Here is a 27,699-nt window from a genome sequence, read left to right on the forward strand (position 1 = left end):
CATGCAATTTTTTCTTCCTTATATGATTACATGTAGCTCATGATCAAAGCACTGCTTAGCTCCCTCTTTAATAAACAAAAGGTTCATAAAATCACTTTCAGAATAGCAAGTATGCCAGCTCTGAAATAATTCATACCCCTTCTAAAATATGAGTAATACCAAATAGAAGTATGAGCCAAAGCACCCCAGTAAAAAAAAAACATTAATATGATGAAGATGTAAAACCTTTTATTTTATTACACCTATTTCATAATTTCTTTGGATGTGGTTTTTGTTTAGTTTATGTTCTTTTTCTGCATATAATTTTATCTTATATTATGCTACAATAGCTATTCTTTCTTATTTGGGTTCAGCATTACAAGACAAACTTCTGCTTTTTATAAACCAGAATATTTTTCCATAATTATAAAAACTAGAATCTTAAAAGTTAAATCCAGGATAACAGCATTAGACAAATCAAGTATAAAATAAATACTAAATCAAACAAAAGGAAAAATATTGAGCTGACCGTTCTCAGGATCAGCACTTAATAAACTGTAAGATTAAACTATTCAAGTTATTAAAACAAATCCTTGTTGTATCACACATTACCCTGCAAAAAGCTATTATATTTTCATGAATATTTCATTTGGATCCCTGACTTGTAAGATAAAATTTCTATTCCATAAAATGCCGCACAAATTAAAATTCCTGATATGAAACATCACTTCATCCCCATCTTGTGGAAATCTGCTGCATAAACTATTATTTACTTTAGCAATGAATTTCTTGGTATGCATATGTCTACATAGTATTTACATATATCTACATGTAAATATCTACCATATGTAATGTAGCTGTAGAGACCCTTTTAAAATTAACCCACTTGTGGACTTTGCAGCCCCAAAAGTGGGTTCTGAGTTAGATGAGCCTGAGCTGACTCTTTTTATCAGAATCACTAGAAGAGGAGATGGGAGGAAGCGAGAGGAGACCACAGTATCAGAGCAGGTGGACCTCTCTGAAAATTCACATTCAGGTTTGTGCCCCAAAGACTGTTGAATCCGAACTTGATTCTGAAGCAGAGCTGCTCAGCGTTGACCTGTTGTGTTCTATTTTAGGATCCTGCTATATTTCTCTGTGTTAATCCTATCCATCCCCAAAACAGTTCACTGAAACATTAAATAACTCATTTAAACAAAAAGAGACTAGAAACACAGAGAAAGCCTTTCCTTTCTTACCTTGGTTTGCAAATAAGAGTACCACTGTATAAAACTTGGTATTCTGACAGCTCACTTTTGAAACTCTCTTCTCCCACTTCTGCCAGTGAAAATACATTTTTCTTTGGCATTTACAGACTTGGAAATAAAAGCAGAAATGCAGAGTGATCCCTGGAATCACTGCAGCTGGGTGTTGTTATTAAAAAAAAATCATATAAATATTAGAAAAGCACTATTAAGTTCCATTTTTAAAAAATATTTAAAAACATTTTTTCTTTCTACTTTCGCATTAGAAGGATGTTATGGAAAAGCTTCACATTAATGGTTAGGAATCTTCTTTTAATTCCCAACCTAAAATGATTATAATTAACTTTACCTGTGTGTTCTTTTTTCAGTGTTACCTGGTAGCTTAAATATGATGTTACTTACTTCCAAGTCTACCAAAGAGAGGTAATTTTGCTAGTCAGTTAAAAAAAATCTACTGAAAAAGCAGCCTTAACAATAATTTTGGAACAGTTACATTTTATACATACACTTTCTATTTACATGCTACTTTTCATTTCATGTTAGTGACAAATAAGAAAAAAAATGTATTTTTTTGTATTGACTTTAGTGACAAACAGGTTTTTATTCCTTATCTAAAGCCTTCCATAAGATTTTAAATCTCCTGCTCCAAGCTACCTGTTAATGGCAGAATGTCAAACATTTCAAAAGCACTATACAAAACACAAATTACAGACACCATATATGCTTACAAAAGGAATATTATGTAAACAAATAAACGAATAGCAGAGGTAAGAGAGTGTTATCTCAATGTGAAACTAAGTGGCCAGACTGGGCAAATCCATACTTTATAGCTCCTGACTGGGTCTCCTCCAGCCTCTGTTCAATAGCTTTATGGCTCTAAGACATAATTGCTATTTTCTTAAATTCTTTTAAGTTCGGAGTGAAAGACAGAAGGTGAAGAACATATTGCAATCCATCAGAATGTTTTTACGCTTGAAATTGAGGATGTGTGTTATACCCCTTATACACAGGCATGGAAAAAACAATGGCAAAAAGCTTGCTAGGGTACTGATATAGGGCTTTTTGAGGTAACAGGCCAGATGTGGTACAACCTCATCAGTTTTGCCTTTGGAGCTGGTCCCTAGGGCAGGCCAGCCCAAGGGCTGTGCCGTGGCATTGTTTGAAAGGGCATCAGTTGACAAAATCATGCCAAGGAGAGCATTAGCGATTAGCAACGTGAACACGCAGATGCACATGCCCTGTGCTTGTGTTCACTCCCTCATCCAGAAGGGAGTCTCAGGGGCAAAACATAAAATGGGTTCTTGGGGGGGGCATCATTGTAACTGAATTGTTTAAGATCTGGAAAGTAAGTACTTCATTGATGTGCTGCTGTAAGCTTGACAAAGTATCAGTATTGCATGCAGGGCTAGTGACAGAGGGGACACAAGAAACTTGGGGCTTGGGCTGTAATTTTGGGATGCATCAGAATACAGAATATCAGTGGTCTTTTTGTCTTCTCTTTTTTCTTCTTTTTTTTTCTTTTCTTTCTTTTTTTTTTTTTTTGGCAGCAGTGAGCATCTGCTTTTCTGGGTTTTGTTTTTCACTTTTAAAATAAACCATTAAAAGATGGCGCAAGTATGTCTGATGAGAAGAAGTTGGCCCGAGTGTTCAGGAAAACTGGAAGGAGCTCTGAGAGGAGTTTCTCAAATCCCCTATAAGCCCCGGGAGGAGTGATCTGGAGGACTCCACATTTCAGCCGCCCAAGTGATTGCAGCTTGGCAGGCAGCGAAATACTGTTGCGACTCTTCATTCTCTTATAACGTTACATAGAAACCTCTTGTTTTTACTCCTCCATTACTAATTTATCTTTCACCCTTTGAGGGATTTATAACTTCTTGATATCCTGCTAAGAGATCCCAGCTTTCATGCTTAGCTGAGGAGGTATGGAGTTGTCAGCCTGGTTAAAGCAGTGGTTTAAGAGGAGGCTTTTTTTTTTTTTGACATAGCCGTATACCTGTTTTTCTTTGGATATTTTATTTGGATATGTAAGCAACTGATTTTGGGAGTGGGAAATACATAACTATATTTAGGGAGGTATTCTCTTTATGGAACTCAAGCTGACATCCTGGCTTAGCATTAAAGCTCATACATTGTATGCATATATAATTACAAGTAAAAGAACAATAAGAATGTAAAAGAAGTTCAGTATATCACAGGCATTATTCAAATCATTATTAAGATAATAGAAGATCACTTTTTTGAATCTTCTTTCAATTTAGCAAACAAAAATCCCTCATGCTCAAAAACTGTTGTATATGATAAACACTCTCCCCTTCTTTAAAGACTGTCTTCAGCAAGTACAATATTAGACAACAAATACAATCCTGTGGGTAAGAATTCCAGTCACCGTATGTGACAACACCAGATGGCAGCATGAAATCCATTTCTAGCCTTTGGAAAGAAAACAGTGGCTGCAAAGCATTAATGCTGTAGATAGTCTGTTATTTTCCACGAGCATAACTTTTCTCATGAAAATAGTTTCCTCAAAGTTAAGACATTATTTGGGAAAATGTTCCCTAAATGTTTATGCTTGAAACTGAAACTAAATGTTTTGGTTAGGTTTAGTTCCACCTAACGGAAAGCTACAGCACATGTTTCTTTTCAAATTGATTTTAAAAATCCCAAGACATTAAACTGTTTCCTTAGAGCAGCACTTTGAGGAAGAGATAAAGTGAGCCTTCATTGCCTCAGCAGCTAAATTCCCCAATGCTCTGAAAGCTGTGTGAACTCCTCCACGCTACCTGCCAGCCAGCTCAGGCAGCTGAGTCTGCGTTGCACCATGCCAGTCCTGCAAGAAGATACTGGTGGCCTGAATTATCATTCATATAAGGCCAGGTAAAATAATTTAATGGCAATAAAGTATTTCAGTTTCAGAGATTTTGAAAAAAAATGTAACAAAATATGAAAGAACATGTTTACACAATGCACAAGTCAATGTATTTTGAGGGTTTTCTCTTTTTTAATTTTGAAATTTCATCTATTCATTCCCTTTATGCACACTTAAACAGTCATATTTCCAAATTTCACTCAGTTCTAGCTGCCAGTTCCCTCTGACTATTTTTTTTATCATCCGGCTAATCTGAACAGACTTTCATGAGGTTAGACCAGAAATAGTTGTAAGGCACTGAGACAATCTTTCATAACTTTCATTTTTTTGTGTATGTAATGTCTTGCTGTAGCATCCTCAGGCCAGGGCATTTTTGTACTTGTTACTATAGACATAGGATCAAGAAGACATTCCAAAGAGCTGGACAACTACGTAGATAAGAAGACACAGCAGACAAAAGGCAACAACGAGATAACACTGTTCAACATGAAAGGCTGTGGTCACATTGTATAAGCTCTTAATTATCATCTATCAGCAACCAGAACCCCCCTGTGAATGAAATGTTCCGCAAGCAAATAACACGGACAACAATTCTTAAGACCTAAAATAATTTCAACAGGATGAAACAGGGAGGCTGAGTAAGACACCTAGGATGATCACATAACAAAAATGAGCGGTTAAAAGAGAAATACCGGTCTTGCCTTGTCCTTCACCTAATATCAAAGAGATTCCTAAGAGTAATGAAAGAGGTTCCAATATCAGCATCTGCATTAGCTTTGGAAGAAAGCTGGAGAAGCTGTACTGTTACTGGTAGACCAGCTCTTTCCCAGTCTTGGCTGGGAAACACTGCAGCAAACTCATTTTTCATAAAGGATGTGTCTTGCCACTAGTACAAAAGTATAACAGCTTCTGAACCTAGAAGCAGACATTTGCACTATACTTAATTTTCTTGTTTTTTTTGTTGGATTTGTCTTTTTCATTACTATTCTCATCTTCATAATTTAAAAAACTTACCAGTTAGTGGTACCAGCCTAATTATACAGGCTATATATATCCTTTCATGTTCAATGGTACATTGATAGGTTTCAGAAAAGTGAATCATCAGTTCCAAGAAAGTAGGACATTTTTCATTTCCAAAGTCATGAGGTAAATATAAACTACAGGAGACTGGGTAAACAATAATATAAAGTACATTTACATTTTCATGGAAAGGAATTACTCAATTCACCTCTTGGAATGCTTACTTTACTTTCCTCATAAGCTCTATAAATCCTTAATTTGTCAAGACAACGTTTCTAAAATAGAGCAGAAAAATCTCATCAGATGTTGAAAAACTTTTTGCTGCTTGTTATAGTTCTCATCTTACAGGTAAATTTGATAGGATTTCCTCTTCTTTCATTCCACTCACTCTTCCTATATGATCTCCTCATTCAGTCTCAATGACTGAGTCACTTTGCGGTGATTCATAGCCTTACAGAGGAAAACCTTCCATCTTTCTTTTGGCTATGTATTTCAGTTTTCTTCTTATAGGTGTTCCCAAATGTCTTACTAGCAGATGATACTTAACATAGCTAAAAAGGAGCTCTTTATTTTTTCCCTCAGGGTCTCATCTGATTTGTAAATTGTGTTCAGCTGCTTTCTCTCTGGACCCACATCCAGGATGTCTCCAAAAACTGCTAAATAGTTCTGTATAGTCTCATCTAAAAACCTGTTTGTCCTTTTTTTTTTCTTCTTACCCACTCATGTAAATCTATCCTCTAGTCTCTAACAGATGTTGATTATCACACCCTCTTTTCTGGGCTTCCTACCCTGTCTCTTGTGCTGGGCATGACCTGTCCCTGCTCTGTGTTCACTCTCTTGGCTCCCTGCTACATTGCATCAAGTTCTGATTCATTTCCATCCCCTTCAGGCCCTTAACTGTTTTTACCCTGTCATATTTCATTTTGTCTTGTCTCTTCTTTTCTTATCACATCCTCCTTACCCTGCTGGCAATATCAATTTACCCGTTTTTCCATCAACTGCTCTGCACTTCCATCCATTTCATTGCCTGAACCTCTTCATCAGAATAGTATGTTTTCCCTCAACTCCTTTCTCAAGACAAACTCTGACGCAGGCCTGCACAAGTCTGCAGAATTAACAGCATATCTCAGGTACTGGTGGCACTTAAAGAAAGACACTGTTATCATAAGCATAAGTGCTAATAATATGTGGAAAATATAATGCACCAAATGATCAGAAAAGTATATTTTAAAATTACGTGCTGAAAGTCATCCTACCTGCATTTAACTGCCAGAATCAGAATTCCAGGATTCTTTAAAGACAGCGGAGGCTGGCAAGAGCAACTCCTAGAGGAGTGCAGGAAGATATTTCACACTTGACAGGGAGAGGGTGGGGGAACGGCGAAGTCAGGCTTTGGCAGCTAGCATGCCTTTAGACTCTGCCAAGGTTTCCACTTTGACTAGAGATTCAACTTGAGATATTTTGTATTTGGATTTATCTACTCACTTCCTTTGGTGCATTGTCCTGGACTTTGAAGCCTGACTTTTTTGCAGCCAGTTCTACTGGCTGCAGCCAGTTACTTCTGGCCTTGAAGCTTCATTAGAAAACACTAAAAATGTAGCCCAGCCATACCTGCTGAAAGGATGTCTGCCTGAGCCTGCAGGAAGGCAAAACAGGAGTTCTGAGAAGCAAAATGGCTCCAGATTCTTCAATAAGGCATTACCTCCAATATTTAGGACTTGGGTATAGAAGGAGCCAAAGAATATAGCAGACCCAGCTCTTCTATTCAAGCAGATACAGCTCAGCCATAGGAAAATATAGGGTGTCTTTTGGTAAGAAATGTATGTGTTGCCAGATAAGTAATTAATGCTTCAATTAATATCAATATTTTATACTCAAACAACTCCTTGCATTAGTGTTTCAGTTATAACAAGACCATTTGTTACCATGCTGCTACATTAACTATCTCTATCTTCATATAATAATGGCATCAGAGAATTAATCTGCTAGACATTTACATTCAGTGCAACATCACAGTTTGTATTAACATATTAACTCTTACTGTAAAACATAATGTTAGAAATGATCAAAATGTCAAATTTTAAATCTTTAAAGTTAAATGAATGAAGACTTTACAGTAAGAGAAAATAATTTTCAATAACAGTGATTAAATCTTTGGCAAGTGGAAACTGATATTTTTCTCATATAGAGAAGAATGGAGAAAAAATGCGGTAGCAGGATGCTGACCTTTTGTTGATCAGATGCAATACATCTTTTTTTTAAAAAAACCTTAGAAAAACTTACTAAAGGGAAGAACTTTGCTCTTTAAAATAACCGTTCCCTTAAAACTCACACTAAGGTAAGGACTTAACTAAACAGTTTTTAAAACATTTTAATAAAGACAAAAGTTCAGTAATATTCAGCTACCTTCTTCTAACTTCACATAAAATAAGTCTGTCTGGAAAGTGTTAATGCAACTGACTCCAAAAGTGATAAATTTGTATTTATGACCAACAAAGAAGTTCTTTATGCTCATCATTTGGAGGAGAAAGCAAGGATTTCTGAGGAATGCCTCCAAATTAGCTGAAAAATTGGTTCAGTCAAACAAGAAGGTAGAATGTAATTATGTCAGCTTTTATGATCTTCATGAAAGTATAACTTAAGTATCTGTTAAAACAAAGTATTAGTTTCATATGCTACTTCGTTAGTAGCACATTTGCCATACTTAAAATTGCCACAAAACTTTTGTACAATTATATTTAGAACCCTATCTTTGCATTAGCCCTGAAGTTTTTTTTTCCCCCCTGGGAAGGCACTATTCACTATTAAACTGAACCAAAGTTGAACTAAACAAGTTGCATTTTTGGCAAGGTATTAGCTCAAATATTTTTATTTAAAAGGTTTTATTCTTCTTGCCAAATCTTTCTCATTGTAATGAATCAATCCCTGAAAATGTTCCCCTCACTTGCTAATAACATAGGTGACTGGAACCCATGGTTTTTTTAAAATGCTTTTTTTGACATAAAATATAACTATTGTTTTTCATTTCAGTCACCAAATATGTCTGCTTTACGAAGGCAGCAGACCATGAAGGGTTAAGGTTCTCATCGGTCCTAAGGAGTAACCCTTTTCTGTACTAAATCATATCTATATTTAAATACCTAGTTAAAGGGAAATGCTAATATCAGTGCTGTATGAAGAGCAGTGCAACACATGAAATGTATGTACAAGTTGTTCCTCCTGCTGGGATCCTGCGAGAGCCGGAAGAGCCACAGATGGGATTGCCTGCGCAACTTCCTTGCCAAGGAGCCCAGACAAGAGGGATGATGCCAGAGGCAGCAGGGTTGGCTCTGCTGACTTTCCTGTACTGAAGAGCCAGAGCCAAAACACTGGAGACCAATAAATGTAACATTCAGTTACCTAAATCTAGTAACTTAGCGCTATTTTACATGTTTTAATGGTATCTGATACTTCCTCACAGGACTAATAGATATGAGACATGTTCTGTAAGAAACGCCTTCTTGAGTAGTAGTTGAAGACCAGGAGAGAGACCGCAAAGCATCTAAAATGACCTTAGGGGTCATTCCCTCTATTCCCGTTTATGTTTGTAGGATCTAGCTGTAACACAGTTTCTTTTTGAACAGCTGCCTGCCTAATGAGGTACCAAGATAGCTTAACTGTAACTTCCATGTCTACAGAGATAATACCACTTACCACTTAACTCTGAGAAAGTTGGGTTGTCTCATAGCTGCCTCATGGTAGCACGACTTCTGAGCCAAGCACAGCACTGCTCCAACTGAGTTTAGAATTATAATTGTTACTTTAATGCCAAATAGGGTTTAGATATAGTTTGGAACCAAACTCTGATCCACCCATTCATTTAAATTAAATGTTGTTTAAGTTTGGAAAGTGATAGAGAATTTCCAAGAAGCTAGAAGCCCTGCTTTCCCATTAAGCAATATAAGTAAGCTTCATAAACAGAATTTTTATAAATTGCTTTTGAAATATGAAGAAACCATGCTATAGCAGTAAGTAACATTCCCTTTTTTGATTTGGCATAGTACATTGCAAAAATAATTATTTAAAAATGCCGTTTTAAAGTTGGTGGCAAAAATCACTAAAAATTAAAAAATGCTTGTAAAACTATAAGTAATGCCAAGAAGTAAGGTCACTACTGAATTCCTTTTATGCACCAAAGATCTAGTTATTCACTGCCTGTAAATTTACCAATTATAGCTAAGATTTAAGAGATAAAGCTACTATATATTTATACAAAGAGAGAGTATTTTTGATATTTCGAAGCTGTACTATAGAATATCTTCCTAAAAGTACAGAGCTAGAAAAGGAAGATATAGAAGCATTCTTCTGGAAGTAATTATTTCAAAAAATGTTATTTGCAAGTGATTGCTAAATCTTTAGCCAAACTCATTTTTCCATTTAGGTGTTTCTTTTTCCACTAGATGTCAGTATTTACAATCTTCAGTACGAGACTTTACACACAGTCTTCCCCTCCAACCATTTTCCCCATTATCATCAAAAATAGTACTTTTTGTGGAGAATCTGCTTTTCACGTGTCTATTTTTCACATAGCATATTTACAAAGCATATTTAAATATAATAAGCAATAAATGTGAAAAGTAAAATGTTTTCACTTCACCTACAGTTCTGTCATAAGGACAGAAAAACATGAATTCCATAAGGCTAACCTTGCTTTTAAGGATTTCACTGCTGATCATTTAACTTACATCAAACAGGCCTCATGGACGGTCATTAAGAAACAAACTGCCTGAATTTCATAAAAAGATTGTTAAAACTGCGCATCACTTTACGGGCTATTTGCAGCACATATTAACATACAATTAAGAAAAGAAAACTATGTTTAATAACCCATTTCAGTACCAGCACAGTACTTTTACTTGATTAAATCTAGTTTTATACAAATCAAATCGTTTAGGAAGTATAAAGATTCATCAGAGACTTTGTGAACATGATAATCCTTTAAAAAGAAAGAATAAGTAAATTTAATTAGTTTAGTTAGATGTTTCAGTCTGAACAAATTAGTTGAAAGAAATAAGCCTGAGATGATTGTATGATCATAAATTTCTACAGAAAAGTATACTACCAAAAAAAAGTTTTTGAATGAGCAAAACTTCAATATCACACAAATGGAATTCAATTTACAACTTCTCTCTACTTACAACCCAGAAGAAATTAAATAAGGTCACCTCAAAGAAATTAAATTAGGTCACCTCACAGAATGGCCGAGATTGGAAGGGACCTCTGGAGATCATCTAGTCCAACCGCCCTGCTCAAGAACGGTCACCTAGAGCATGCTGACCAGGAACCCGTCCAAACAGCTTTTGAGTATCTCCAGTCAGGGGGACTCCACAGCCTCTCTGGGCAACCTGTTCTAGTGCTCAGTCACCTTCACAGAAAATAAGTTTTTCCTCATGTTCAGATGGAACTACCTGTGTTTCAGTTGGGGCCCGTTGCCTCTTGTCCTGTCACTGGGCATCGCTGAGAAGAAGCCTGGCCCCACCCTCTTGACGCTTTCCCTTTAGATACTGGTACACATTGATCAGATGCCCCCTCAATCTGCTCTTCTCCACGCTGAACTGTCCCAGCTCCCTCAGCCTTTCCTCATAGGAGAGATGCTCCAGTCCCTTTGTCATCTTAGTAGCCTTGTGCTGCACTTTTTCCAGTAGCTCCATGTCTCTCGTACTGGGGAGCCCAGAAGTGGACACAGTACTCCAGCTGAGGCCTCACCAGGGCTGAGGGGCAGGATCACCTCCTTCGACATGCTGGCAACGCTCTGCCTAATGCACCCCAGGAGACCACTGGCCTCCCTGGCCCCAAGGGCGCATTGCTGGCTCATGGTTAACTTGCTGTCCACCAGGACTCCCAGGTCCTTCTCTGCAGAGCTGCTTTGCAGCAGGTCAACCCCCAGCCTGTGCTAGTGCCTGGGGTTATTCCTCCCTAGGTGTACTTTCCTTTGTTGAACTTCATGAGGTTCCTCTCCCGGCAGCACAGCCCTCTAGCACATCAGCCATTCCTCCCAGTTTTGTATCATCAGCAAACTTGCTGAGAGTGCACTCTGTCCCTTTACCCAGGTCATTGATGAATAGGTCGTATAAGACTGGACCCAGTACTGACCCCTGGAGGACGCTGCTAACCTCAGGCCTCCAACCAGACTTTCTGCTGCTCAAACCCATCCAAGCCAGTTCTCAATCCACCTCACTGTCCACTCATCTAACCCACGCTTCCTGAGCTGAAGTATGTAAAGTCATAATTGTAGCTGCTAAAATAGAGAAAAATGTAGAATAAACTAAGGCATATTTTTGCAGGCAAATGAGAATTTTAACTCTAACTTCACTGAAGACAGAATTTCAAGGTAACAGTCTCTTATACTGACCGACAGAGATCTGTGCTTGACAGTAGAGAAAAAAAGAATAATCTCCACAAAATTAATCAAGCTGGTCTGCAACATAGGATTATATATTTTCCATCCCAACTAACTAAAAGCTCACAAGTAATAGCTAAAACAATGTTGGACTAAATACAAATTTACATTCACTCAGAAGGATGTCTTTTTTTTTTTCCTGCAGTAGGATAAAATAACAATAGAACTATAAGAAGGACTATGACCCTAAAATGAGTGGCAAATTATGGACCTTTCAAAGTTAGCACCCTGGGAAAATCTGTGACATGGAGTTTAACTGTAATCTTACTGCAACATGTTTATTTATACATAATCTCAAATTCTGGAACAGCAATAATCAAATTGTCTGCACATCTATTCATAAATATCTGTTCCACAGATCTGGCCCACATACTAGCCAAGGGACTGAGTGAATTTTTTTCTCAAGAATTTAATCTGATTAGATTAATGCGGATAACAAACTGTTACTGCTTACCTTGCCACACAAAGAAAGCTCTGGTAAGAAGAGATGACTTTCACAGAGGTTGATGGCTCCTTTATCACATGGATCTCTATTATATTTTAATGAAATTAAATACAAATGAACATATGAACCCGTGTATTTATTGTCAAAATGCAAAAATGTTACATCCTACACAATTTATCAAAACATTAAAGTGTATCTCATTACTGAATAGCGTTAACTAGTCTTGTATTTAAAGAAAGAGATTTCTTCCCCCTTTTTTTCATAGACCTTTTTCTTAGGAAGAATGATGAACATTTATTATAGTTCACTTAAGTGTACTATGTATATTATATGATATACTCTCATATTGTTACTTTCAATATTTTTTCATAAACTTAATAGGTTTTTTTCTACTTCACAGAATAGTTGAGGTTGGAAAGGACCTCTGGAGATCATCTGGTCTGACCTCTCTGCTCAAGCTGGGTCAGGAAGAGTAGGTTGCCCAGGATGGTGTCTCCAATACTTCCAAGCGTGGAGACTCTGGGCAAAACCAGTTCCAGTATTCAACCACCCTCACAGTGAAAAAAAGATCATCAGATGCACTGTCCCAGTTTCACACACACACACACACCAGTTTTATGAAAAAACTCTCGTCTAACATTATTATTTATGATTTTATATGATTTGAAAGAGAAGCAATAATGTCTTGAAAATCATTTGAAAAGTATTAAATAGCACAAACTTGCATAGGGTTTAAGGCAACATGATATTATATGTATATAGATTTCTCCTTTCCCTGATTTTTCCTCATTTTACACTCAGAATTTTGAAGGAAACAGAAGCTGTTTTAAGGAGCCGAAGTTTTTCTCCTTTGTCTTCTCCGTAGCCTTCATAGGATATTTGCATTACTGTAATCAGCTTATTCCTCAAGTTTGGATGATCAGGCTGAGAATGTGTTGCAATAAGTATGATTAATAATTGTGGCAGGGACTTGCTGAGTATAGCTTCACATTTATTCAGAGTCAGATATCATTAATCCTCATGCCATTCTCAGTTGCTTACAGCTAGAGCGGAGCTGACTTGCTGAGATGGAGGTAGAAGCCATGCCCAGCAATGGTTTGCCCCAGGAGGCAGTGATGTATCGGTGAAGGCAGTTACCACAAAAAGAGTCAGGGGAAAGCAAGCATGAAGTTCCAGCACCAGACTATACAGGAAGGGAAAGAACAGTATTTACAATGTTAAAATAAGACTGGGAAAAATCTGCTCACACATGTACTTACACACATTAAATTTTGGGTCAAATCCTAATTACTATTGTGCTTAACATACCTGCTGGGTTGTTTGGAAGATCTGAAGAAGAAAGAATGAAGGCCCAAAGGCTTACTATTAGCAGAATTCACAAGAAGCTGAATAGTACCGTAAAGAAAAGTCAAAGCTGCTATTATTTTTGTAGTTTACCTTAGCATTTGCACAAACGTTTGATGAATATGGCAGAGTAAAACAAATGTCATTTTTTATAAGAAAAAAGTTCACGTTATCACTGAATTTCAATTTTCTTTTAAGGATGACTTTAATATTAAGGTAGCACAAAGGTTTATTCTCTGCATATGCAGCTGTTACAAGCGTCTAAGGAAAATGGGATGCCTATGGGCATGTTCAATACAGACTGCTGCCAGCTGCAGTACCGGATAGTGCAATTTCAGACCAGTGAGAATTGACTAGTTGTATATGAAAAAACATTTCAATGTTTTATCAGACTATATATATTTGTGTGTGTTTGTACACAAATGATTACAGTAACTTCAGAAAATGTAATCACTTACCTTTAACTATTATATTGTAAAATATCCTCATGTTTCTCATTTGGTTTTAAGCAAATGGTACAAACATCAGATTTTCCAGATTGCTGGATCTGAAATCCTGACTGCATTGTCCTCTGCTAGTGACCTTGCTTCAGTGGGGCCAGCATTGCACGTCTGCAGTGGTGGACCTCTTCTGCATCATCTGCTCAGCTGCTTTAAATGACACAAACTATACCTGATTGTTCCATGGTGCTACACATGCAGCACATCTGCTCGGCCATCATGTTACCCATGCTGGGAAGGGAAACCAAGAGCACATGGCAGCACCACCAGATTCTTGGTCCTACTGTGACAATTAAAGGCAGCTTGGAGCTACAGGTCTCTCTCAGCCATCTGTTCCTCTAAGGAGAAATACAGCTTGGGCCTGCCCAAAATGAAGATGCTGCAGGTGGTATTGGTCCTTTGTAGTTTGTCAGAAATTCTCATCAGACCCTGAGTTCCTTAAATAATTAGCTTGATTTCCCAACTCAAGGTGGAGAATGCTCAGGAATAGCTATATAAATTCTTAGTTTGAAATGCAGGTCCTGAGCCAGAACATTAGCTCACAGTTACGGCTGCTAGAAAGAGGAAATTTTACATTCCTTTGCCCCTCTCCTGATCTTGCTTTCTCATCCCTGTTCCAACCATGTGCCCCACTTAATGGCAGTGGTGATATCTCCCCTTCTCAGTAAACCAACAAGGTTTATGTTACTTAAGCTGCACTTCAAACTATAGCACAAGGAGCAGAATATTATGGAGAAGAAAAAGTGAAAGGAAAACACATACATAAATTAAAACACCTTAAGCTGGTACTCCTGCCTAACATGTCACATCATATTTCACAACATAAAATGATAGCCCCAGTATGAGGAGTTTTTTGTGTCATAACACCACCAAGGCTGCCTTGTAGAGAGAGATTTCTGTCTGCCTAATCAGATCAAACCAGCCAGCTGAAGAACCTGAGAATCTGCTTCTATGTCTAACCATGTGATTTACCTAATTATTAAAAAAAAGAAAAAGAAAAAGAAAGGATTTAACTTGTGAGAGTGTGAATGTACAGGCAAACTGAACTGACTGAATTAAAAACTTCCAGAAGACGATTTATGTGTTTTAAATGGGGGCATGAATGTGCTGAGGACAAACTTGTTCCACTGTTAAATTCATTGTTAAATAAGTATTTATTTTTTAAAAAGAAATAGAGGTGAGTAAAGTGCTTAAAATGCTGACAGTCTCAGACACCAAAACATCCCCTAATAACTACAGGCAAGTGATTCACACTTAAGTATTCTTTTTCGTAGGCAGTTGAGGAGGACAACCATTTAGATGGACCCTTTGGAAAACGCAGTTCTTGTCGTTACTTTCTGGCCTATGCAGCATTTCTGGCTTGAGTAAGTCCACATGCAGGATACTCATGTAAGCCTCTTGTTAATTTTTTCAAGTCTTTTTTTAGTATGATTGCAATCTAGTGGCACCATTTCAGTTGTTGCCATGTTACTGCCACAGCTGTGGCAGCTGCTGCAAAAAGAGCTTGTGTTTGACATTCCCTTCCCTGGATGCTAAACACTTCCAGAGGAGAAAAACCTATCCGCAGAACCATCCCTTTCAGCCACTGAAGGCTCAGGAACGCAAAAGAAAAGCAGGCAGATCAGAAGTGCCAATTCAAATAGCAACTAAAATATCTTTCCTGGGGCTCGCATCCATCTGGCCAAACTCTACCTGATCCGGGGAAAGAGTCCACAACAGCTTGTACAACGTGGGTAGAATCATTTTCTTACAAGAAATATCCCCCTACAGGACAGCTACTAGCTTCCTGGCCAGCACTCAGAGTATTATAATCCAAAGACTATCCATCTCTCTGCTCATAACCAACTCCTGCACTGTACCAGCAGAATTACTTACCTGTTGCTACCATTGCTAATAACTGTTAGTTATAGGAGTAACCTTCTGAAGCGATGGACTCATCCGCAGAAACCTGAAAGAACAAGAAACTAGAGTTGGAAATCTCAAAATTCAGAAACTGTTAGAGTTTATCCCTTGTAAAGGATACAAACCAGAAGAATTCCCGTGGGATGGAGAGTTGCTAAATGTATAAACTGCACATTCTCTTCCACTGTTATTTACTCAAAACGTAGGTAGCACTGGCATATGATATCATCTGGAGACACAGTTTGATTTGCTGCCTAAATAGTTTCTATTTGTAGAGTTTCTGTGCAACTCAGTGGAAATAAAACGTTGCTCATCTTTAAGAGAATAGCTTGTATAAACACCACCTTTCCACTCCTGAGATGAAATGCATTATAGTCTGCTGTTTTACAGGTTAGCTGAATTGAGCTGTGTTCTTCAGAAAAGCTACCATATTAATAAATACTTGTGGTAACCCAGTACTGAATAATCTGAAAAAAATATTGGAATTTAAAGATGGAAAGAACTACATAAACTTTTGTTAGTCATTATTATAGTAAATATGGTACAGAAATGCTCTGTTCTAAGATCTACTATAACAACTGCAAGTGAATTGTACCTACAGTTATGTTCTACTAATAGTTTTGATCAATGGCTGAAGATAATTTGCTATCCCTTAAAACCTCTCAGTTGAAGGAACGGATTAATTGACTTTAGTAGTATAATAAAATCATCTGGAATATGTTCAGTTCTGCTATATTTAAATTGGTGGGAATGAGATAAGACAGGGTTTTTTGCTGTTTCTATAGTCTTCAGATTTTCCTACCAGCTCCCTAGAATGTATGTAATCAAGACTAATATTATTTTATGAAACACTCTGATAGTAGCCGCATGGCATTAGAATTTTAAAAGAGTGTCAAAGCATAACACAGTTATATAAACAGACTTCAGATGCTAAATATTGCTGGGTTTTATTGAATAAGTACCTGGAAACTTTGCAAAAAACCCCAAATAGACAGAAACATTTATCCAGAAGCTTAGATTTTCTGCTTTCTAAATTTTATGTACCTATTGCAATTTAAATAACAGCACTAAATTAACATTGAAAATTGTGTATATTACTAAAACCAATGAATTGACAATTATATTTGTAAATATATTAGAAATTCTTTTGCTTTAGCTTACTTCCTGTGACAAGAAAAATATTTTTGTACATCATGTGCAACTTCAGTAAATCTAATGGTGGAATTATTGAAAATTTAAATTATATATATGTATGAATACATACATACATACATACATATATATATATATAAAATATAAAATGTGTGTAGAGAGAGAGAGAAAATAATGATTTTTCCTAAAAAAGGCCTCCTGCTTTTAACTTTACAACCCAGCCAAATTATACATTGGCCTCAGTAATAAAGCTGGCTTAAGAAGTCTATTTCTCCTTATCCCTGCTGTGGACATTCACCCCATACCTGTGTTGCACCTCACCATTGCCTAAATCATGCTGAATCGATATAAAATAACTTTGTGGAAAAAATGATGTCACAGGGCGGGGGGTGGGGGGGAAGTACAGTGCTGAGGGAATTAAAATAACCTTGTGCAAAAAAATGAGGCGATTGGGGCGAGAAGAGGGTATTTCTAACTCAATCTGCTGATTGTAGCATGCTTTTTGATCTGTTTTGTAGCATGCTATCAAAACCACTGATGGAACAAATAAACCGAGAAGGTGTGAAACAGAGGAGCTGGGGCTGGAGACTTCTTAAACAGGAATCTTCATCCTTTTGTGTAGCAGCAGACAATTCCTGAACCAAACTGATTTATCTAGAATAGATTTCTGGTTTCGAAAAGCAAAACAATCACAGTTTTAGACTAAGTACAGAATTGTCTATAGAGAGCAAGATCCATGCAATCTACCTCTGGATAAGTCACCAGAAGAGACTGGAATAAACCCAACACACACAGACTTTGAAGAGAATCAGTTATGACTGATGTGCTGTGCAGAGGAAGCTCCTCTGCTCCCTTGGCTGGTGCAGCTGATGAAAAATTGTTTGCCATTAGGGCACCTGTTCTCACCAAAAGCACACAAAGAGCTACATAACAGCCAGTTAAATAAGAAACAAACATGTTATGGATGTATATTTTAATTACCTTTCCTCAGTGTATCACTTTAATTGACACCACTGTGGACTTGTCTTAATCATTTAAATTACTGTACATACACAGAAGTAATATACCACTGTCATCATCATTTTAAAGTATTAGTCCACTCTAACATCCAGGTATGAGCACCTTGAGCGTCACACTGATGTCAGATCAGCTTCTGTTAAGCTGCTCCAAATGACACTGCAGTTCTGTGAATCTTTCAAAATCAGTTTATTAAAAATATAACAAGTACGCCCATCCTGCCTTGCTCTTCCTGAATGATGAAAACCTGCCCTTAGAATGTATTTTACTCTCTTATTCTTAGAATATATAATTGCTGGTACTAAATGCTGATTTTAAGAGATGTATTTGAAGTAATTTGCATGTGGGAAATGACCAGGGCTTTAAATGCAGTGAACTATCCATAATTGAGGCAGAATTTCTAATCATGGGAAGGCTGTACATTGTATCTTTACCTATGTATGATTTAAGAGATACACAGACCGGTAGGAATTCAGAGTCGCAAACTGGATGAGATCATCACTCTTTGGTTTTTGCTTGTTTTTTAGTTATTGATTGTAACGAGAATTTTTTACTATAGATTTGACAAAGTCGTACTCTGTAATTAATGCAACATCTCCAGATTATGTTTTATAATTTTATTTTTTGTTCTCAAACTTCTGCTAAAGGGACTATCTCCTGGAACACCTAAAAGTGAGCTTTCCAAAAAAAGGCATAATACTGAGAACACTCCTTCAATAGCAAGGATATGGCAACAGGCTTCTTCCGTTTCTGGTTGCAATGATTCTTCAGTATAGAAAAAGAAATAGACACATGGCACGAACAGTTAATAAGTACACAAAGTACACAAGTGTGTTTATTACATTTTTGCAAGCACTTTGTTCTACATTTCAAAAACGCCACCATCAAGCTGTTGGCACATTTATGTACAAAACAGATTAATTGTAATGCCTGCTACAAAGCATTCGTTGTGAAAATACAAACTCTAATACCAGAGAAGAGCCAAAAGCATTAACATCATTACATGAGTTTAAAAGACATAGTTTTAAAAATCAGCACAAACGTTTTAAGACACAAAACTGAAACACTACAATATAGAATCCAAAAGAGGTTCTTAATACTTTTGCAGAACTGCAATATGGTACTGCACATATCAGAAAACTGTTGACCCCGTAGAACAGCCTAAGTGGCCAAAGTGTTTAAAAAAAAAAAAAACTGAAACACAACCAAAAAACCCCCGAAACAGGCAAAAGGAAAAAAAAAATCAAAATCAATCAACTAATACTACTTAATGCATTACCATGCCACAAATAACTATAGTATTACCCTCTACTTACTACAAGAATTGTTAAAAATTACTGATGATGCATGACTAGTAATAGTACAAAGAAGAGTTTTACTCAAGAAGTTTTATTAGAAATGCACTTACACTGAGAGAGAATTCACAATGGTCCAATAAGTGCACAAAACTATCTAAGATTTTTAACACTGACAAAAATGTCTTGTCAGGCTACATCACTTTAAAAGACACTTTACAGCATTCTTGTAGCATTAGAAATAGGCAAAAAAAAAAAAAAAGAAAAGAAAAGAAAAAAGAAAAAAGAAAAAAGAAAAAAGAAAAAAGAAAAAAGAAACCATCATATTTAGTCCAATTTTTTTTTTATGGGGTGTTTTGTTTTGTTTTTGATACAGGTAATTCCTTCAAATTAAGATGACCTACTTTTCTGATAGCATTTTCCTACCAAAATAAATGTTCAAATATATTACTGCACTTTCAAACAATAAGATCTGTAGTGGTCTTTCACCTTAGTTTAACATAATACAGGTAAACCAGTACGTGTAGGAAAACTAGAAGCCAAGCTATAACATTTATGGAAGTCTCCTTTAACATATCTTGTACAGTTCAGACAGGTGCAATCCAGTTAAATTTTTAAAGCAGGTAAAAAGACTTCTGACTTCTATGGTCACTGTATTTTTGATATATTACTTTCATAAATGTAGCTAAGCAGCAATTTCTCACATTATCACATGAACAGCTCCAATTTAGCATAACCATCATTGAATTAAAGAGAGATCATTCTGTAAAAAACTATGGATAACTATATCACTTAATTAACAATTGTCTATATACCATAACTCTTTAACAGGTAACCGTGGTATCGAATTCCTTCAAAAGGCAAGTGGCCATGCATTGTTAGCACCACGGTCTGCATGCTCACAATACAAACAGGAATTATCACCCATGGAACTTGGAACAAGAGAATATTCTTTAAAAACATCAAGAATAATACAATGTTAACAAAGATAAGAAGCACTTTTTTCTTTTTTTATCTTTTTTCTTTTTTCTTTTTTTTTTCTTTTTTTACCTACCATTATAAATTTAGAAATTGCACCTTTGATTGTTTAAAATGTTCTTAGGACCTTCATTCAAGTTGAGCAGGGTCCATCTGGCAATATTTCCAAATATAAAGGAAAGTCATCAGAGTGTTTTCTCTATATATTGTACATCATGTACAATGGTCCCTTTGAAGTGTACCTGTAGTTAAAGTAGTTATTGAATTTAAAAGCAAAAAGTATAAAAAGCTATTTCTTTCAAAAACATATAAGAAACAATGCAAAAGGTGTTATGCATAACACATACAAAGTGATTAAAAAAATCAAACACATTTTTGTATTTGACAATAGTTTAGTATCCTTGATCTAGCAGAACTAATTGGCTTAAAAGGATTCAGGAAAGGCTATTTAGGAGCTTTGTGGTAGAGACTGGTGACACAAAGTAGGAACTAATTAAGAAACAAGTGCTAGACAGCCAAGAATTGTATGTGGGTGATGTGCAAGTCACCCAAACTATCTTTTGTGAGAAGCACTTTCAATTGTTTTAAAAATGGTTGGATGGCCTTTAGTTAAACAACAAAGCATTCAAATGTTAGAAAGTAAGACAAGGCTTCTCTTATGTGTATGCGTTGAGCCGCTCTTTAGAGCGAGTGGAATGAATATCATGAAGCTCTTGTTCCTCCTTTGACTTAATATCCTCATACTTTTGCATTCTGCAAGCATCTTTCACATAGGCCCAGTTAGCAGACAAGACCATGAGATAATGAACCTGTAAGAGAGGTAACACAGGATTAGGGACCAACAGAGCGAGTCAGAATGCAGCATATTCAAAGTCAAAAACTATAGGATAAATTTTTTGATTTCATCAAAAGGGACTAAACACTGTTAAGTCAGGAAGTAGTACAAAAATAACTTGTAAAGTTCAGGTTTGAGCTTCACTAATCCTAGGGTTACTCAACTCAAAGCTGTTGCTGCTACAGTGGCTAGCAGTGGGTGGCATTGGCTATAGAAAAATTAAAAGATAACTGAAACTCAGCAAATCAGGGCAGTATCTAAGCCAGTGCCCTTCACTTTCTATATCCTGAGAGCAAGAAGAGTGTGCTACAGGAAGATGTACATTAATCTTAAGGTAATATAAAAACAAAGTGATCTTCCTGGAATCATCACCTGAGATTCATCTGGCTTCTTTAGCTAGTTCGACTATTTTCTCCCCTCCTCTACTTTACTGTTGCAGCTAGTCTGCAAATCGATATGGAAAAATGCCTTTTAGTTATTTCTTGCAGTTTTCCCTACTGAATCACTAATTGTTAAATTAATTGCTTATGATGAAAATATGCTGTAGATTTGCTGTAGAGATTTGCTTTTTCTTTATAGGTGAAGCTTGCATTGGTTGTCCATGTAGCCACAACTTCTTTCTTTGACCTACAACTCTAGCTATTTCATAAACAACTAATTTAGGAAAATGTTCAAGAATTGAAAAATAGGTTCACCCATGCAAACCGTGACAAAACATAATTATTACTAAAATTGCTCTTACTAAGGGTACATATTTGCCATCATTTAATCTAGTAATCATATTTAACTGTTATGTTAGTTATACCATTATTTATTTGTTTACTTCTTAAAAATCCTTAGAAAACAAAAAAGTGATTTATCTGGTTTTAAAGACAACTTTTACATGCACCCCGAATAGAGCAGAAACGGTGTTCTTGTCCCATGCAAATTTTGACGATTTAAAAATATATTTTTTATTTTTTAGGAGAATGAAACTAAGAGCTTTCAAAGCGTTCCATCCAAAAACAAAACAACAAAAGATCTGAAAAGAAGGGAAAAAAACAAACCCCACAACACACAATTAGAAACGTCAATAAATTGAGGTTGGACTGGCTCACACGCAGCCGTCACAAATCCCTGGATAAGCCATGATGGCATACTCCCAAAGAACTTGGTTTATTCAGGCTAGCAAGTGTGGAGGACGGGATGTCTATGAATACTTCTCAAGACTAAACACCAGTTAAAGGATATTGGCAATATTGTCACAAGAATAAATGTAGCAACATGGTTCTGAATAAATTTAATCTGAAAGTTAATGAAAGTAGAAAAATTAGATTCAGCAAATGTTTTCCATTATGAATACAGGATGTAAAACACCTTAACTACCTTGGAGATGGAACTTGGCAGTTTATAAAAATCGTGTGGTATGGCTGCCAGTGACTGAGCTTAACGACCTGTGGTTGTCCTCCCAGTCCGATGTTTTGAACAGTGGCAGTATATGAGCAATAAGGTGATAAATTCTAACACAGCTCCAACAAAAAGCTGAGACCTCCAAGGAACTGCTGCCAAAAAGACTTCATTCAAAACTTTCTTGTTCAGGGGCATCACATGCTGTCGGCAGGCAGAGTTAACGTTCCTCAATCAGTCCCTTTTGGAGTTAGTTTCCCTAGTCTTCACGTTTGTGGTTAGGTACAGTTTAGACTCTGGCTCCCTGTTAAAGCAAAAAAATACTTTCTTGCCCACTTCAGCCTCCCAGGAGTGGGCCTTTCAGGCCATTTTCAGGCTACCAGCTTTGCTCTCAAAAGCGGATCCCAAAGTCCTACCTTCAGTCTGCTGGATCTGCTTGCAAGGAGCCTCTGACTTTCTCCAAACTTGTCTCCCTCTCACCTTAGGGCAATATTCTTTACCTGACCTCTGGGAAGTACAACATGCTCTATTCGCTCTGTATTCAGCTGGAAAACAACAATGGTCAGTGACAATGTCCAACTGGTTTATTCCAGGACTCTCTGGACAGTTACTCCTCCCCTAGCAGGCTTTCAAATGCTTTCTCAGGGAAGCCTTTTTTACGTTTAGAGTAATTACAGGACGTGGATAATTTCCTGAAAACTAAAAGATGCCATTCCTTCCTAGGAGATTGGGAGACTGAACTGGTATGCAGTTAATGGAAGATGGAGTACAGTGATCTTAAAAACGTCTTGAGATGATGCAAATTCATGTTAGGCTGTTGTATGGCTACGAACATCTTAGATTAATGCTAAATGTACAGAACCAATTTTACGTGTTCTTTCTTTTTGGGAAATGCCAACGCTGACTTTTTCCACAAATGTTTGGTGATAATTGTTGCTGAATAGGGCAGGCTAGCACTGTGTGCATGACTTAATCCAGATAATTAAGATCAACAAAAGCATTCTGAAAGTCTTCACAGGTACAATTATTTTCAGTGCCTTTTTTGGCCTACTACCCTATGGCAAGCTTTCCCTCAGTTAATCCCTATTTGAGGAATACAGCCTGGGTTGAGGAGCCATAAAATAGGAACAAATATTCAGATAATCTGTCCTCTGTGAAAAGAGTGTACAGAGAGTAGTATTCCTGTATATCCTTAGGAGTTTCTTATTATTCCTAATATAATATTAACAATAAAATCTATGACGACAATGCAAGTGTTGAAGATGACATTGTACACTCTGTGTTACTCTGGGATAAATTGTATCTATCATTTAATATACAGGAAAAAGAAATGCCCCATATCAAACTGCACAATCCCAAAATATATCCCCGAGAACAGTCTCTGGATGCTGCATTTATGCATCAAATGGGAGACACTAATAGTAAATCCCCACTCAGCTGAATGAAATGTCTTAAATCAACTCCGTAGTAAAACTCTTCACAAAATTCAGAAGCAACAGGCTGGTAATCCTATTCATTTTGTCATCTCAGACAATTATGATTTGCAATCCAACAAAAATACCAGTGCTACTCTTTTGAGAGAAAGATTTCAATTCAAAAATAAAATTTGAGCCTAGAAGAGGTAGACTCTTCCAGAGAGGAGGAATAGAGAGGAGAACACTACAAGTGGGAGATCTCTGAGCAGTTTATTCATGTCTCCCTGACCTTTTAAAATCTATCAGTCAGAAACGCTTGCAGTTGAAGCATACGTGATGAAAACAGGACCATGCAAGCACACTTCTTACCGACACAAATCCTTACTTGGTAACTTCCCAGTATAAGACAAATTTAAAACCAACGTCTTGCAGTTTTGCGTTTATACTGAATTTTCAAAAAACTATAAAACAATAACAAAATACTCTGAAGGTACGTTGGCCACAGCCTGACCTTTATTATACTCCCATTCCTCTCCTATCCCTATCTTAAAAAGTTACAGAACCAAAGCTCTGGCACAGCTACTGAAAATTCTTTTGAAGTTCACATTTACTACAAGTGGGATAACCTTCCTGGAAATAGCTACTTTCACTCAAATGCGTGTGCACATTATATAATTACATATATGCTAAACAATCCTATGTAATCTGGGATCTAGTGATCAGTGCAATTTGAAAATAAAATCTTACCATGTCCAGCCCTGTAAGCAATTTGAAAATAAAATCTTACCATGTCCAGCCCTATAAAGCCTTTATTCATTCAGACAAGAATAGCAAATATTCAGAACTTTACTCAGAGTACACTGAAACCATTCAAAGTCCTGCTACCTTTGTTTTTTTTTTATTTAACACCAAGTTTCTGGCTAACATTGTCACACTGAGGAGGTCATCTCTAAGTGGCTGTTTAATTGCATTTCACACTTCCATGACCTAATTAGCCTGAAGCTAGTGGGGCCATGTCAAGGTTTATTCAAACTGAGGCAGGGCAGCTTCTGCAATCTGCCTCAGGATGCTTCAATTACAGACATATGCAAGACTCCATGCAAGGGTCTCCATTCCTGCTTAATTTCTTCTCAGAGAAGAAAGTATGCTTCAGCCTTTCAAAAGGCTAAATTGTAAATTTAGCATCCAGACTAGGAAAGATTTCTTCCCTCATGCCTGCCTTCCTTTCTTTCTTGGTTTTTTTTTTTTTTAGGGGCGGGGGGGAGGGCAAGGGGTAGACATTTCCTTAGTTCAGCGGTGCAAAATCTGAGCTGTTTTTTTACCCCTCACTTGCATCTAATATCCCACAAAAGAGACCTATTAAACTGGAGGAGAGGAACTAGCCCACTTATACAGCATATTCCCACAGATTGCATCTGCATCTTACAGGATTAAACTCAATTTTTGGGGAAGTTTAGGTAGAAGAACACTATTCAGGTGGTCACTTTTGAGAAGAAACTGAACACCTTACAATTCAGTTTTGGTGTGATAGTTTTTGGAAAACATCACAGGCAGTATTTTTTCTGGTCTTAAAATCAACCCTTTGAGATGCTAGCATTCACATTTCAATCACTTCATGTCATCTGTTCCTATCTGACATAACACTGAAAATAAAAAAAATTAAATTATACTACCTAAATGAATATTTGTGTAGGCTTTTATTTCCATCCAGACATGAGAAATAACAGTAATAATCAGAATGGTGCATAATCCAGATTAAGTATGCTTCAACATTCTGGCAATTTTTTCTGTGTTCAAGACTCCTCAAAATATCTACAACATAAAGAGTTCTGTCTGTTATTTCCATTTTGTCCTTAGGTCCAAGAATGAGATGTTTTCAAAATAACTCATTTTTCTTTTTTCTTTTCTGTAAAATAAAATTTTCCTTGTCATATACTCTTAAAAGTAAATGAGTTTCTACACCTCAGCTCTAACTAGTAGTTGAAGTAGTTGCTAGTGGAAAGTTTTGACAGATGATGAAATAGTTTTGCAAATTCTAATAATTTCATTCTTTTTCACTGTAAATGCCTACATTTTTCTAAGTTTTATTTTTAAAATACAGATTAATGAAAAGTAGCCTGGTGATAGACGGTTCTTAGTATTTATGAACAAACTGATTTTGTCAGTAAAGTTCATGATAAACATTGACAATTTACAAAGTTAGAGAAATCTGAACATATTAAATAATCTGTGTCTTTGAAATGCCCGTATCTCCAAAAGTGATACTAGCAAAGCCTATCGATGTCATGACTTAAAATGTCATTTGAAAAAAACTGGTTTTACCATTTAAGTTAAGTAGGATGATGAAGGACCATAACTTCCTGGTAATAAATTCAAAATACTTGACTACTATAGTCAGATAGGATAGTCTAGTTTAAAGTAGACAATTTAAGAAATCTTTCAAATTTACAATAAATTCATGAACTTTCTCTTTTGTAAAGCACTGGTATTTCAATAACATTTTTCTGTTAAGAAGTCTTGTTGAAAACTCACCAACATGGAGATCTGCAAGGACACATGCAAAGACTGTAACTTCAATAACTTAACGCATTTGTGATTCATCCAGGGACAGCACATATGAGGCCAGCCCTATTAGATGGCTTCTGCACATTTTGTACCTTGGCCCGCTGCTGATACCCTACCACCTTCTACCGTTTTGAGGGTAGGATCCAGGAAAAAGGGAGCTACATGAGGCGTTTAGGATCCCGAATATATTCTCCTCCCCTAAATCTACTTCTGAAGGCAGAATCTGTTAATATCTGCTTGTCCAATTGCAAAATGCTGAACTTTCCTTCCTGTCTCGTCCTCAGTCTTTAGGCTACTGTGTAGGGTGTGATGCACATTACCCAACCCATAAATGTGGTCTGGTACCTCTGGTATTGAAAATTATCACCATCAGAGTGGAATGTGCTCATCTTCACCAGGTACCTTGAGATGACCAAGGTAGGGTGATCATTAAAAAACTGAAGATTCATTACAAAATTTAAATGGAGATAATACAGTTGCAAACATGATAATAAAGGATAAAAAGCAATTAAAAGAACACTAAGCATATATTTATGAGCTCTTACACCCTAAGCTCTTTAAAAAGACTTAGATCCTGAACTTACATTTCTGTTGAAATAGCCAGAGAGCTTTCATACGAGCTTTGTGGAGTCACAGAATCCAATAAAAAGCATACTTGGACAACCCATGAAAAACGTGTGAATAAATGTGAGCTATCAAAGTGAATTCCTAGTAGATCAGTGCTCAGTATGTTATATTCATGGCATTTTTACATGGTATTGTGAGCTTTCAAGGGCTTTTTTGAACTTTATTTGAAATACATTTTAAAAACTCAATACTTCTACTTAATTCGTTGCCACTGAAAACCTACTCAGTTTGTTTTCACTGAATATCTGCAATTTCTTTTATACTTCAAAGCCAGTTTTGGTGGCCAATTCCAATTCAAAGCTCATCTTTGAAATGTATGGTTATCTGAACAAATTAGCATTTGATCAACTGCCCATTACAAGTGAATATACCTCAAAATAACACTGCACTATAGAAATAATGTTCTCTTGAATATTTAATACTACTTATAATAAGGTATATACATCAAAATTACTACTTGCTCACCATTTTTTCAGATAGAGTCTATTTTTGGAAAATCTCAGAGTAAATTAATTATTAATATAATGTAAAGTACTATTCTACTATTGTATTCACTATTTGTCATCTCGAAACAAAATTACATTAGAACAGGTATTTTTCATTTACCTAGCAGGATGTCATGAAATACTGCAAAAACCATAGGGAAGCACAAAAACTCTCTAATATGATAGGAGTACTAGCTTCATTCTC

At 36.5% G+C, this 27,699-nt stretch overlaps 1 protein-coding gene across 2 annotated transcripts in view; it reads right to left on the reverse strand.

Annotated features, from left to right (window-relative positions):
- Window positions 1-18,713: 18,713 nt before the first annotated feature.
- Window positions 18,714-27,699, reverse strand: part of GPM6A (glycoprotein M6A) — a 128,823-nt gene continuing 119,837 nt past the window's right edge. For both annotated transcript variants that reach the window (XM_009676614.2, XM_009676615.2), the window contains exon 7: window positions 18,714-20,990. In XM_009676614.2, coding sequence (XP_009674909.1) covers window positions 20,838-20,990 — 153 coding nt within the window. In that variant the 3' untranslated portion in view covers window positions 18,714-20,837. The remainder of the gene's footprint in view (window positions 20,991-27,699) is intronic.

Source organism: Struthio camelus, chromosome 4 (genome assembly GCF_040807025.1).
Source record: "Struthio camelus isolate bStrCam1 chromosome 4, bStrCam1.hap1, whole genome shotgun sequence".
Lineage (NCBI taxonomy): Eukaryota > Metazoa > Chordata > Aves > Struthioniformes > Struthionidae > Struthio > Struthio camelus.